Source organism: Cyprinodon tularosa, unplaced genomic scaffold (assembly GCF_016077235.1).
Source record: "Cyprinodon tularosa strain WSP-4 unplaced genomic scaffold, ASM1607723v1 ctg267, whole genome shotgun sequence".
Taxonomy (NCBI): Eukaryota; Metazoa; Chordata; class Actinopteri; order Cyprinodontiformes; family Cyprinodontidae; genus Cyprinodon; species Cyprinodon tularosa.
The window spans coordinates 476235-490983 of record NW_024038971.1 but is presented as its reverse complement, the minus strand read 5'-3'; the positions used below and the strand labels follow the sequence as shown (position 1 = coordinate 490983).

The window sequence follows — 14749 nt, the reverse complement described above, 5'->3', positions numbered from 1 at the left end:
GCCAGGTATCACAGATTACCTGTAAAAGCCTAACTATGGGTATGCTGGTCTGACGGGGTATGCTGATCAGACAGAACACCAGCTTTTTTATCAGCTTTTTGAGCTTTTTTCTGTAATTTGCTCTGATGCTGTTGACCCAGCAGATGAAGGAAGAGATCACAATCTCCTCAGACATATAGATTTGTAGCACATTGCTGCAAACACTTCCTCAATATGTACAGTCTGCTTTTCACAGTTGCATCTCCAGTGTTTGTTATCCAGATGAATCCAAGGTGTTCATATTTCCCCACCACCTCCACTTCTTCTCCCACGATGCAAATAGGATTCAACTTGTTCCTGTATGTTCCGGTTAGCATGTAGCTAGGCCTTTAAAAGCTCTATTAAGGATCGAGCTCTTTGCTGAAGCTCTAATAGTTTTTTTACTTCTCTTACCATCTTCCAAGTTGTTCTTGGGGACATGATGCATTATCTTGTTCAATAAAAACACATTTGTCATAAAATATTAGATTTTTTAGTTTAGTCGTTGAACTTTTATGAGCTTTTTACATTAAGCCCTTTTGTTTGCTAGGGTTGCCTTATATTTATATTAGATCTGTTTTTTAATGAATTTCTCTTGAATAATAGTCTATTTTAAAAAAAAGCATATGAAGGAATGCTACAGGTGATAGTGAAGGGGCACTTGTTTTTTAGTATGAAATTGTTAAACATTAACAACTCTTATGCCAAATAACTTTTTTTTTTTATTGTCTCACTTTGGAGATGAACAAAAAAAAAAAGAAATAAGAAAAACCTCATGTTCTTCAAATAAAATCTTTCAACAAAAATGTAAAATGACTGTTCTGCTTACCATGTAAATCCCACCAAAAACAGCAGCCATGAATTTGCTCAGGAGAGCAGCACACAGACTGGCAACATGAACAAAGGGTCCCTGTGAGGGAGAGAAGAGAGAGAGATGTCACCCAGCTGGATACTAATAAAAGCATTGCAATTGTCAGAGAAGAACGCTTCATTTGACACCAGTAGAAATATCATTAAAAATCCTTTACACAACCAAACCCCTCTCTGAATCACATCCAGTCTATTTGATATGCCAGCTTTCAACACTAATTCAGGATAGCTTCAATAATGCGGCTCTGCTTTAACCAAAAGCAGTAGGAGAGGCTTAGATATTAGTGATTTCACAATGTGCAGTGATGAAGAAAAGATTCCTCTACCTCTTTCCCCAGAGGCATTCCACTTCCAAGAGCGCAGGTCAGACCAATGACTTTGGCCACAAAGGTCTTAAAAGTCAGATATTCCTTGAGAACAACTCCTCTTAGTATCGTTTTCATCTCAGGAATACCTGAACCTGAGGTGGGAAGAGTGAGAAAAATGGAGAAATACCAGATGGGATGATGGAGTGCAGAGAAAAGATAAGATGAAAGAAAGCAATTACAGACAGAGGGATAAGATGAATAAATGAATAGCCTAGGCGTGAGAGGGAGGGGAGCTGATTGATATGCATACAGTTTTGTGTATGCACATCTCATCAGAGGAACATTTATGACTTTCCCGCCTGCAGAGATTTGCAGGACATGTCCTTGGAGCACTCATTGTGCACTTCAGTGCCAATTACATTAGTCAAACACAGAAAAATAGTTGTGAATTAGACAAAATGAATATATGTTTGTGCATAAATGGAATTTAGGTCTTACCAACAGCTTGAGGCGCCAGTATCTGAGTGAATCCTGCAGAGAAAGTGATGAGCACCACTGGGTAGGAGACCCAGGCGATGTACTGCAGAGCCATGTTATTGTCCAGGCCGCCATACATCCATTTCTGTGCTGCACAGACATACATGTTAGCAACGTCATCATGGTATAAGACAGCAAAAAAACTAGACAACCAGCATCTCTGCTGCTTACACAGCTTGCCTTGTTCTCTCTGATTCAAACTTTGCATTAATCAGATGTTTCTTTCAACTTTTGCAGCTTGACCCCTGCCTCATGAATGTTTAAAGTCTCCTGAGAATCAGCAAAGAAAATAAACACGCAGTGTAGCAAAAGTCACATTAGGGTGACAAAGTAGACCAAATACGTTTGGTCAAAGTAGACCAAACGTATTTGGTCTACTTTGACCTTTTGCCACATTCCACGCTTCAAACATAAAACAACCTTTTTTGTGAAGAATAAACAAGTGAGAAACAATCATGAGGTGGAACGAAATTTGTTGGATATTTTAAACTATTACAAAAAAAAGAATGAAAAATTGGGTGTACAAAATTATTCAGCCCCTATGAGTTAATAATTTGTAGCGCCACCTTTTGTGAATACAGCCGCAAGTCCCTTGGGGTATGTCTCTACCACCTTTGCACAGTGGTAGACTGAAATGATCGACCATTCTTCCTGCAAAACAGCTCGATTTCAGTGAAGTTGGATGGAGAGCGTTTATGAACAGCAGTTTTCAGTTCTTTCCGCAGATTCTCGATTAGATTCAGGTCTGGACTTTGACTTGGCCATTCTAACACCTGGATATGCTTATTTGTGAACCATTCTATTGTACATTTTACTTTATATTTTGGATCATTTTGTTGTTTGAAGATAAATCTTTGTCCCAGTCTCAGGTCTTTTACAGACTCCAACAGGTTTTCTTCCAGAATGGTTCTGTATTTGGCTCCATCCATCGTCCCCTTAATTTTAATCATCTTCCCTGTCCCTTCTGCAGTAAAGCAGGTCCAATCTATGAAGCTGCCACAAGCATGTTTGACAGTGGGGGTGGGGTGTTCTTTTAAACCAAATATAAAGTTTTGCATTGTGTCGAAAAAGGTTGATTTTGGTTTCATCTGACCAGAGCACCTTCTTCCAAATGTTTGCTGTGTCTCCCAGGTAGCTCCTGATAAACTTTAAATAAGACTTTTTATGGATTCTTTTAGTAAGTGCTTTCCCTAATAAAGGCCAGATTTGTGCAGTCTAAGAGTGGTTGTTGTCCTATGGACAGAGTCACCACCTCAGTTGTAGATCTCTGCAATTTATTCAGTAATCATGGGCCTCTTGGCTGCATCTCTGATCAGTCTTCTTCTTGTTTGAGCTGAAAGTTTAGAGGGAAGGCCAGCTCTTAGTAGATTTGCAGTAGTCTGATACTCCTTCCATTTCAATATTATCGCTTGCACATTGCTCCTTGGGATGTTTAAATTTGGCCACAGCAGAGATTCAGACCTGCCTGGTGTGTTTCTTTTTTTCATGATGCTCTCTGCCCTTTAAACAGACCTCTGAGACTCTCACAGAGCAGGTGAATTTATACAGAGACTTCATTAAACGCAGGTGGATTCTATTCATCATCATCAATCATTTAGGTCATTATTGGATCATTCAGATATCCTCACTGAACATCTGGAGAGAGTTTGCTGCACTGAAAGTAAAATGGGCTGATTCAGTTGGTGTGCCCCACTCTTTTATAAAATTTTTTAAAGGTGAAACTCTACAACAAAATTTCGTTCCACTTCATGACTGTGTCTGACTTCTTGATGATTCTTCATGGAAAAAAATAACAATTGTATATCTTTTTGTTTCAAGCCTGAAATGTGGCAAAAGGTCAAGGGGTTGAATACTTTTGCAAGGCACTGTAACTGAATTTTATGCCCATCTAATTAGAATATGTTATTCAGGGGTTTCTAAGTATATTTATTTCACTATTTGTTAAAGGATTTCGAATTAGACTGAGTCCTATGAATAACCATTTATTCATGTCAAAAACATACATACATATATTAAGGGGTTCCTGTGAGACCTAGTGTTGGGTCTAAAGCCCGTTGATGGTTACAGATTGCATTCCATCAGGATGCAGTCCACCAAGGAACATATTTTCATATGCTAGTGGGGGTGTATCCATGTATTTGAAGCCCTATGTATATTTGATATACATATATTCTATACATGTATATAGTATGAAACGGTAATACTTGTTAAGTCAACCACTGTTGTAAGTTCCCTTCACCCTGAAAACACAAGAGTTAAGAGGCATGCTTAAAAGCTCTATGATAATGAGCGAATGTACTGTAGCGTGATTACTGCCACCACAACTCTCTCAAACCAATCCATTATGAGGACTGGCATCTTAGATTTAATGCCCACTACATAAGGACTGTTGCTGGGAGTCATTATTAGAAATCGTACTCATGTCTTACTCTGGCTCCCTGCCTCTTTCCTACCTTCTTGGCAGAAGGCAATAGCATAGTCCATGACCCAGCTGACCAGAGCCATGACCAGCCCCAGCAAAATGAGGAAGATCCAGTCCTCTCCCACCCGTGAGATCAGGAACTTCTGGCAGCGGGATGCACACACTAAAGTTCACAAACAAGAAAGAGAGAAAACATAAATCCCTGAAAAAACCAACTCAAAGGTGGGATGGAAATTTAGTAGGGCAATTTAAATTGTATTTTTGGAAAAAATGAAGGCTGATTGGCTGAAGGCATGAAAATTAAAAGGCGACTGCTCATTTACATTAGCAAGTAAAAGATAGGATAATTGAACTTTTTTGATCTCTTATTAGAGAAATTTACCTATGCATTTAAACCATGCCTTTGGGGAGCAGTGGGCTGCCATTGTGCAGCGAACGGGGAGCAATCAGGGTTAAGTGTCTTGCTCAGAGACCCAGAGTGGCAGTCTGTGGGAGTGGGTTTCAAACTCACAACCTCTGGATTTCAAGCTCTATGCCCTAACCACTAGGCTGCCACGCCCCAATGATTAAAGGTTTCTTTTTTATTTCTTTCAAATATTCTCTACATTTTATGTAAACATACCATAGAGTTCACCGCAGATGTCAGCAACTATCCAAATTACCCACTCATAAAAAAAAAAACTAAAAGTAAATTAGTCAAAAAAATGTATTATATGTAATGAAGCTGGTTAAGTATAGAACAAATTAACAAAACCATGTGAAAAGGTTATAATGTTTTAAGCCAAGAAACCAGCTAAAGTATGACAGTGTTTAAAAACCCTCCCTGCAACTATGTGCAAACCAGTATCAGCTTTTTCAAAGTTAGTCACTATTTTACAAACTTTTACACTTTGGACAACTCTTAACTGGTTTGTGCAGAGTAAAGAAGACATGAATACAACTGATCTCTGTGAACTGAAGGACAAACTTGCAGACATTTTGTGGTGTAGAATGGTTGAAAGACACACTTGAGCAATAACAGTGACTAGTTTCTCTATGCATGATGCATTTTAAAGCTTCTATGACCAAGAAAGCCTTTCAAAAACGTATCCAATATATTTGTGTAGGATAATATGCCATTTGTTTCTTTCCATTGTTTTGTTTTGCGGTGGTCTGGCCACCAGTTTACAGGCCATAATAGTGCCCTAATCATCTTTGATATCTTTTTATGTGTGGATTTAATTATTTTTTTTACTTTTTTACATAAGGTATGACTTTGATGTCAATGTAAACAATTGTAGCATATATACTCAGAAAACCCTCTGTTTTTAGGAATTGGAATAATTCGCAGTAAAAGCAAATAATTTCACAAAACAATAAGAAACCTAACAGTTCTTAGTGTTTTTTTTTACAGTTTCAGATTTTGAAATCCTGAACTATGACAGTCAAGGATTAAGCTGTCGTTATTTTAGTCAAAAAGTGGAAATACAGATTTAAAGCTAAAGTATCAACTTGACACAAAAAACACACAAAAAACATAATAACAGACAATTAATTCTATTTATAGGTCTCTCAATGTTAGATAAAAATTTGTATCTGATTTTCTGTAAAAAAAAAAGGACTAAATTCCAGCTCCTTAAAACAGATAACCAGGTCTAATTTAAAAGTATTTTTCACAAATCAGTTTATCATTAAGCTATCATATAGATCACTAGACAAAGAGCCTCATGGGAGACAGAGCATTACTTAATGCATACCCCCTTAAAATGTGAGAATTTAGCAGTAAAATAAAGCTAGGCCATTCTTATAACCTTTATCACAATACAATCCATAAATCTGAGCTAGGTCACCTAAAAGAAGCATCACTGGACTAATTTCCTCCCTCTGGTCTCTTAAACGCAGCCAAAGCCTGGAATTTACTTCAGTATTCAGAGCATTCATAGATGTGGTCATCCCTGGAGAAGATTAAAATGTGCCACTTACACACAGAAAGATCCATATTTCATGAAACTGCATCAGACAAGTCATCTTAAACTTTCTTTCTTGTAAATGGCCTGTTTGATTGTATCTGAGTGGAAAACTGAAGACGTAAGACACAGAACACAGTAACACACATGGTAACACAAATTTTTTTTAATGAAAATAAGACAGAAATACAATAACGAGTTATCAAACAAATACATTAAAGAAAGTTTTGTATTCGGTATTTCAAGTTGAATACTATTATCAAGGAAACTAGAATTACAGCCTTCAAATCCCTATATTAAATACTGACCAGTTCTTTCCTAGTTCCCATTCTTTTTGACTATTTTAACTGACAAGTTCCAAACATATAAAATCATGTGACACCGTTTATACCTTTTCTATAATCTCTTGTTTGTAGATTTGAGTGGTGGGCATTTTCTCACTGCTACAATATGCTAGACACTTTAGCCTTACAGCTTTGGTTGGAGCTGCAAGTCGTCTCACCCTTCATGGGGCTGTCAGTTACTTTGTACCTTCTTTTATTCTCTGACTGGTGAGTAGCTCCTATTCTTTTTGACTTGGCAGAGGTGTAGTAACTGCCATGCTTCTGTTTTGCTTGCTGTTGTTTTTATACCCTGACAAGTGGCACGTTGGGCCGCTTGCTCAACCTAGATTTATAATTTCTGGTTGAATGTTGTGTCAGAAGTGGTGTTCTTAGTTCAGTTCACAGATGAAGGAGCTTATTCAGACCCTCCAGGGTTTTGGTGGCACTGGTCTGGTAACAGAGCCTGACCCTGGCCCAGACCTATGCTTTGGGGTCTCTTTCTTAATGAAGATGCGGTTTAACTAGCAGTTTCTGGGACATTGTTTCCTAATCCGTTTGATTTTTTTCTCTTGTGTGTCGATGTCTGGTTCCAATGCCTCCAAGGGTTCTCATCTTGTGAATGAGTCTAGCCTTAGCCCTTGCTTTTCTTAGAAAGACTGAAAGTTGTTCCTGCTACATGGCCTCCCCCATGGCGGACTATCTTAAAGGGGAACGCCGTTTTTTTTACATTGGCCCCTTGATTTTACATTATTACATCATGTTCTACTTATATCCAAGTAACGTCTTCCTATGGGCAAACGAGTTGAAGGCACAAACTAAACTGTTCATAATCTATCATTTATAGTGCGCCAGTATTCATAACATGTAGGCGAATCACTGGCCCCCAGACATCCGCGGTTATATTTTTTATATTTATATCTTTTAAAAACAAAGCGGAGTTTGTATGACCTCACCCGTGCGCGCCGGCTACCATTCATCCTGTCCGCTGAACTGCTGCTAGTTTTACTCACATGCCTGGAAGATGTCTAGTACTACTACCACAGATGATCTCGCTCTCGAAATGGAATTGAACGATTCAGATTAGCTAGATGAATGAATAGAAGGGGTAGAACACAGCCGCCTGTGGCCCGGGCTGCCTGTCACAACTCCAGTCCGGCGCGCAGATGACGTCATACACACTCCGCTTTGTTTTAAAAAATATATAAATATAAAAAATATAACCGCGGATGTCTGGGGGCCAGTGATTCACCTACATGGTATGAGTGCTGGCGTACCATAAAGAACAAATTATGAACAGTTTAGTTTGTGCCTTCAACTCGTTTGCCCATAGGAAGACGTTACTTGGATATAACCTAACGGAATATCTTCAGAACAGCTCCAAATGACACACAACTCATATGGGTGAGTAGAACATGATGTAATAATGTAAAATAAAGGGCCCAATGTAACAAAAACGGTGTTACCCTTTAAGGAGGTGCATACATGTTGGAGTAATACAAGAGCCTTTCCCTGGCTCATGTCTAATAACAGGGCTCTAGTAGCCATGCAGTGTGTGCCTAAGTTTTGATTGGGCCATATGCCTCCAGTGGAGAGGTGTAATTGCATCTTTCACTGTGGCTTCTTATGATGCTTTGAAGCTCAGTACTTTGTGTCCTCTTCCCCAATGCCTCATCAAGGTGGAGCTGCTCTGCCATGCTTATAATTTATATGCTTGACTGGTTTGTCTTGGCAATTCTTTATTCCAAGTTCTGTTGGCTATGTCAGTCTTGCCTGAGGGTACTACGGTTGGCGGACCTAGTCTGGGTTTGACTATGCATCCCTGCATGCTTTTGCTCTCAGGTCAAGGGAGAACAGTCTGGTACTGTCTGCCCTTGTGCAGGTAAGGCTCGCTCAATCTAAGCTCCCATGTTTGAGGGGGGGCAGCTAGTGACATTGTACGAATAGAGATGGGATGGTTGCCACGTACCAGATGCATTGGTGGTGTCCATACTATCTCCTGGTTACAGCTCCGCTGCTGCTCTCAAAGTTAGGGTTAGGTCAAAATGACAGTCATCAGTTACCCAATTAAAGCATTGGCATTGAAAAGCAAGATTAACAATTTGCAGGCCAAGGACGTGATCATTCTTGTGAACTCCGTGTTGGATCCACAGATTTACTCCACACTGTATATATTTTGGTTTTGAAGCAGAATGGCAGTTTGACTGAGAGGCCTTAATATGTTTTTACCCTTCCACATACTGATTGTCTGACTGAATCATTCATCATGCAGTTTCCCCGGCGATTGGTTCAATTCGATCTTCTGGAGGGAAATATAGTTGCATGTGCTTACTTTCCAGCACCATTGGTGCTTTCTTTGTTTCTCCTTTCTCCTTGCAGTTCTCACTACTCTCCTCACCTTCTTCCAGTCTGCGGTGTTGCAGCCCCCACACCACACAGTGAGACAGCTGGTCAGAACGCTCTCTATGGTGCTTCTGTAGAAGGTCATGAAGATGGGTGGCAGCAGGTGGGCTCCCCTCATCCTCCTCAGGAAGTACATGAGCTTTTGTGCCCTTTTGACCAGTGAGGTGGTGTTTACAGTCCAGGTGAGGTTGTCTGTAATTATCATGTTCTTGGCGCTGATGGTTCAGAATTTCCTTTTCTCCTGCTCATCTCATTACAACAACAAACCAGTAAAATGCTTATTTTGCCAGTACTATTAATGTATCATGTGCCTGCTTTTATCTAATTAGCTTATATTTTTACATTTGGAGCGAGTTTTAAAATTATTCTTTTTAGTTTTTTTTTATTCAATACTCTACTTTAAAGACATTTTAAGACATTTTACAAGAAACTGTCTTTATTACATTTAAGTGCAAAAATGGGATCCCAGTCTACATATGTATTCTTTCACTTGTAAACTTAACCAGATGCAATTTGCTTTTTATCATCTGACCTCCTACCTGAATTATCCCCTCTAAACTGATGTGAAGTTGGATCGGCAACCAGGAAAAATAGCCACCTATTTAAGAGGCCAGTTCAGTGGCTGGTGCATTTGGGACTCTTTAGAGACACACTGCAGTGTACCTAGTGGAACCACTCTGACTGTTTGTAGTTTCTACTACCAATAAAGACCACCGTATAGGCTGCATTTAGAGAGGTTCCATAATCTTAGCCACATAAAATAGAAGCAAAACATTTTACATTGCCTTGAAAACACTATTCAGTTTACAAAACATGATGTTGGCATTATCGTGCTGTGGGTATAGTTTTCTCCTCCAGAGACAGAAAAGTTGATTAGAGTCAATTGAAATCTGAATGGAGTTAAATATAGGGCAATTTTCGAAGTGACTGCAAGACATTGAAATTGGGGCAGAGGTTCACATTGCAGCAGGAAAAAATCCCTAAAAATAAGGTCAGAGCAATGTAGTGCTTTAGATCAACTGATTAAGATAATGGTCCAAATCTTTAAAATATTTATGTGCGTTGAAACAGGTTATTCAAGTTTTATTATTGATAGTAAATATTTTATACACAACTATTATTTTCTTCTTTTTTTAACTTTTGTCTGTGGCACTTTGAGATACTTTATAAAGTGAACTATAAATTTAATTCAGTATCAATATAATTTTTAAATAGTAATAATATTGATTAATTATTACCTCCAACATCATGGCTTACAGCATCCTCTCTCTTTTCAGCCACTCTCAAACTGCTAGTAACACGCACCATTTGCCCATTTTAATGAGGTTTAACAAATCTGTTTGCACATCATATTTAACCTTTGCAATTTCGAATAATGACCAGATTCTTTACCAGAATGACAGCTCTTGCCTAGATACTACAGTTGCTGGGTGCAGAATGCTGCCATGCAGTTCAATATTGCTGTTCAGCAGATAACTTTGATTTTGTAGAATTCAAACAGACTATGATACCCTACTTTATAAAAAAAAAAGTGTCTCAAAAAGCTGTGAAAATAGCAGATCTAGTTCATCACATCATATTGGTTAATATAGCAAACAGACAAGCTAACATAATGTACAACAAAGGAATGGTTTTAGACATACAAGGTCTCCTTCCCAAAGCAAACACTTCCTGATCTACTATAAATTATGCATTACACACAGATCAATAAAATCTTCATTACTCCTAAAAAGCAAAGAACAAAAACTTTCTCCTTTCTACTTTAGCCATTTTGGCTTTATTTCCGAGAATTTGCCCCTTGGTTCCTCAGGGGTCAAAGTAGATTTAAATTCACAGGGTTTTGATACAGCAACAAAAAAATACAGAGAGAACCTGCCTAATTGTCTTGTAATAACATGGCAGTCCAGACTTAAATTGAATGAATATGCTAACTAAAATGTTGACATATTCAAAGGAAACATAGAAAATGTTTTAATGGCAATACAAGGAAACATTTACATCATATTTAAATAGATAGAAATGAGAACAATAAGAGAGAAATATTCAAACATCTATGTACCTGGGTCATTATCCAAAAATAAACAGTATGCAATGAAATATTTTCTTTGGATATAATTTAGGGATACCTTTTGGCAGAAATGAAAGAATGTTTAGCATCACGTCTTGTGAGCTGGAAGAAATAAAATCTTGATAGTTAGACAAAGGGATTTTTTACGCTTAAAGAAGGATGACCAACCACATAGTTTATTAGTAGTGAGGACAGGAAGAACCAAACTGCTGAGAGCGAACCATCAGTGTGGAGCGCAGCTAACCACATGCAAAGATGCATTTCTCCACAAGCACAGCTGGAAGAACATTATTGTGCTGTGCTAATGCAGAATGTGCAGCACTGCATGCCAGGTGGGCTGTGTTACCAAACAAGACGCAGCAGAACGGTTGGTTCTGCTTAGTAGATTCCAGCACGATGATGCAGTTTAAACGACTGACCACCCCCCGCTAATTTTTATTTAGTCTAGTCTCGTTGACGAAAACTCAAACCTATGACTAGTCATGTTTTAGTAATCAAAGTTCCATATTTAGCTCCTCGGTTTTCGTTATCGTCATGAAAAAAAGGAGTGTAAACAAAATTATTTCATCATCGTTGACGAAAACAAAAAGGCTCAGTACGTGGAAACTTAACTTTGTCTTCGTCTGTCACATAAAATCCCTTTAAGGTTTCATAATGGACATAGCAAACTGGGCGAAAAATGTTAAACCCTGCTTTTCTTTGTTATAAAATTACATTCTCCTGAAAACAATTTTGATTATTTCAATATATGCATTTTTGCTGCAGCAAGTCATTTTCAAATAAAAAAAATACCTAAAGTGTCTGAGGGATATAAAAAAAAAAAAAAAAGAAGCTTTGCATCTCTTTTTGGTGCACTCAGTAGTCAGAACATAAGAAGTTATTAAAACTCTTTGGGAAGAAAGACACAACTGTGTGTTTGATAAGCCAAGTTGCCCACTAGTCAGGCCACCTGCTGAATGGACAGCTGCCAACAGAAAATGCGCATGCAGTCTAAACATGCAAATATTCATAAGCAGTGAGAGCAGCAAAAATACAAATAAGACACCAAGCTTGTAGGTAAAAACATTTGTAAAAATTGCTCAATGTGGCTAAAATTGACTGTGGAGGGAATTAATATATATTTTATTACTATAGTTACAGAAATAATGCTTTAAATCAAAACCCTAAAAATTATATGAAACACTTAACACAACCTTAAACAACCTTGTATTCAATTTGAAGCTAATGCATATAAGGGAGTTATACTTAAAAAACTAAATAGGAAAAACACCCTTGTTTTTTCCAAAACTCTTCCCTCTAGCCCTTATAAGTACAGTTTTTCACAGAAACTCTGTGTCTGGCACCTGCAAAGCCTCTGGCTTTCATTTTCATGTTGGCTTGCTCTTATATCCACACCCTACAGACTTGTTGCATTCACAGATCTCTTCTAATCCTAATAAAGATCTATTGGAAAGACAGACAAAATGTTTTTCTCTCTTGGCCCTGAACTGCATTAACATATACTAAATGTGGAATAATAAAGACTAACACTAAAAAATCTTGGTTTTATGTAGGATCGTACAGCCTTTGTTCACGTATAAAGGCACTAGATATACAGTGAAAGAATAAATGTGTGCACTTAGAACAAAATCTTCAGGTTTGAGTCACATCAGCCATAAATAACTCCAAAATTCCCCTTTGTGAGTCAAAATAAACTCAGTGAGGTATGTGGTTTTGGCTCTCCACTCTTACAGGCAGTGGAGCCTTTGGCTGTGAGTGTAGGCAGCCTTGTTCAGAAGATGCAGCCGGTGAGCTGAAATGAGGCTCTCACACTTGAAGTCCATCACCCACAGTGATACCACTCCCACACAGATGTATGAGAGGAGAACACTGAAACACCCACTTCTTCTAAACCTGAGAGAAGCCTCTCTGTGTGCATTACCTAAGAACACAGCGGCTGGGCAGCATCTCTGAAGATGGATCTAAAAATACAAACACCACTTGATCTATGGGTACACACTGCAGACTAAGAGCGCACACTAATCACTAGTTGCTGATCTAGGAGTGAATGTTTTAAAGTGGTCTGCTTTCCAGAGAACGAGAAAGGTTGGCTTGATATAGGGTAGCTTTCACCCATGGTACAATCAATCACACTTTAATCAGACCACTACCGTCACAGGGGATAGGAGAAGAAATCGATCTTGGAGAGAAGTGAAGCTGCTTTAGTCATAAACACCTTTTTTATACTTGAATAGTTTCAGTAAGCCTCACTAACTTTAAACCCAACAAACCTTCCCTGAGCTGAAGTTTGGATGCCTAATTGGGTAGCAGAGAAAAAGTCGGTGTAAGAAACAATGTGCTGCACACTTCAATTAGCCAGGGGACAAAATCTGACAATTTTACCTCAATCGAGTTTGGTAGGTGATCGTCAGGATAAACTGTTAATGTTATTTCCCATTTTTAAAAGCTTATAAATAAAAACTCACACTTTTTTTTGTCTGTAGCAGACAATAACAGCCTTTTCCATGATGCATCATATTCTAAGATGTTCAGAAATAAGACAATGATTAGAGAATTATACATTAAGAACAAACAAATTTACAGATAGTATAAAGGAAGAAACACATTTGTGTTATAGCAGATTTAGGATCAAGAAAGGCCTTTTATATATGCTGAATGCTGATTTAAACCAAAATGGACTAGTAAGTCAAGTATGTTTTATTAATGATTTTAATTCAAATAAAGGTAGAAACTATGTGTTCATGTGTTCCTTCATGTTAATGTTCTGAAGTGATCTTCTTTTATGTGATAAAGAAAATCTCTGTAGTTTCTAAGACATGGATGATTTAATTTGGACAGAAAAATGTAATGCCTATATAGATATATATTTCCATTATCAAAATATGAGATGGAAAATCTTTTTTATATGTATTCGATATGATATAAAAACACAGTTTCAACGCTTTAAGAAAATAATACAAAGAAATAATTTTGGCTTAATGAACCCCTCAAAAAAATAAAAATAAACCTTTAATACTAACCTAAAAAAAAACATAAATGAACTTTTATTACAGGACTTGTGGGATTATCTCTATCATTCAGTAAGCAATAGGTGCCATTCACCCTGGCCAGTTCACCTGATCTATTACAGGGTAACAGAAACACTCGCAAACACACATTTGAGAGGCAAAGTACAAACTCCCCTCATATTCATGCTTTGGACTGCTGGTCGAAAACTGGAAAGAAGCTTTAAACTAGCAGTAAATAATTAAAAGCAAAAAGTTGTAATGTTGTGGATAAATGTACAAAAATCATAAATTTCTTTTTATTTTTGTTGGTCCACAAACTTTTAATACAAATTTGATTACCGGTAAGCTATTTGTGAATCAAATCAAAATCAACATTAAAAAAACAGTAATTATAGGTTCCAAAGTGCTGTAGAAAGCACCTTTTTACAATGCATACTGATTTTTTTGCCACATGTATCTGAAACTCGATATATATCCACATCAATCCTTTTCAAACAGACAGGAAAGTCAGATAGTCTATCCGCTTTCTTAGTTTAGTATGCAGTGGCTGTAACCTTGTAAATCTCATAGGACCCTGGTATTTGAAATTCTTCTCTCATATAGAATATTTTTCACAGACAAAAAAGGGACAATTGAAGACACAGTATTACAGAACAAAAAGAAGAAAAAGAAACCTGTTTTGCATTAACAATCAATTTAATCCTGTCTGATTAGAAAAGTCACAATTTAAGGTTTGGGTCACAAATCATTTACAAATACTTTTAGATAAATTATCTACAAATACATTTACTCAGATGGTAAACTGTGGTATCATGTGATCAAGATAACTAGATATGTAGCCTCATAAGA

The 14749-nt window shown here is 37.6% G+C and overlaps 1 protein-coding gene across 1 annotated transcript in view; it reads right to left on the bottom strand.

The window, feature by feature from the left end:
* clcn2a (chloride channel, voltage-sensitive 2a) overlaps positions 1-14749 on the bottom strand; it is a 66727-nt gene that overhangs the window by 24483 nt on the left and 27495 nt on the right. The window contains exons 3-6 of the mRNA XM_038289238.1: positions 4187-4318; positions 1695-1823; positions 1215-1348; positions 848-928 (exon numbers count right to left, since the gene is read on the bottom strand). Coding sequence (XP_038145166.1) covers positions 848-928; positions 1215-1348; positions 1695-1823; positions 4187-4318 — 476 coding nt within the window. The remainder of the gene's footprint in view (positions 1-847; positions 929-1214; positions 1349-1694; positions 1824-4186; positions 4319-14749) is intronic.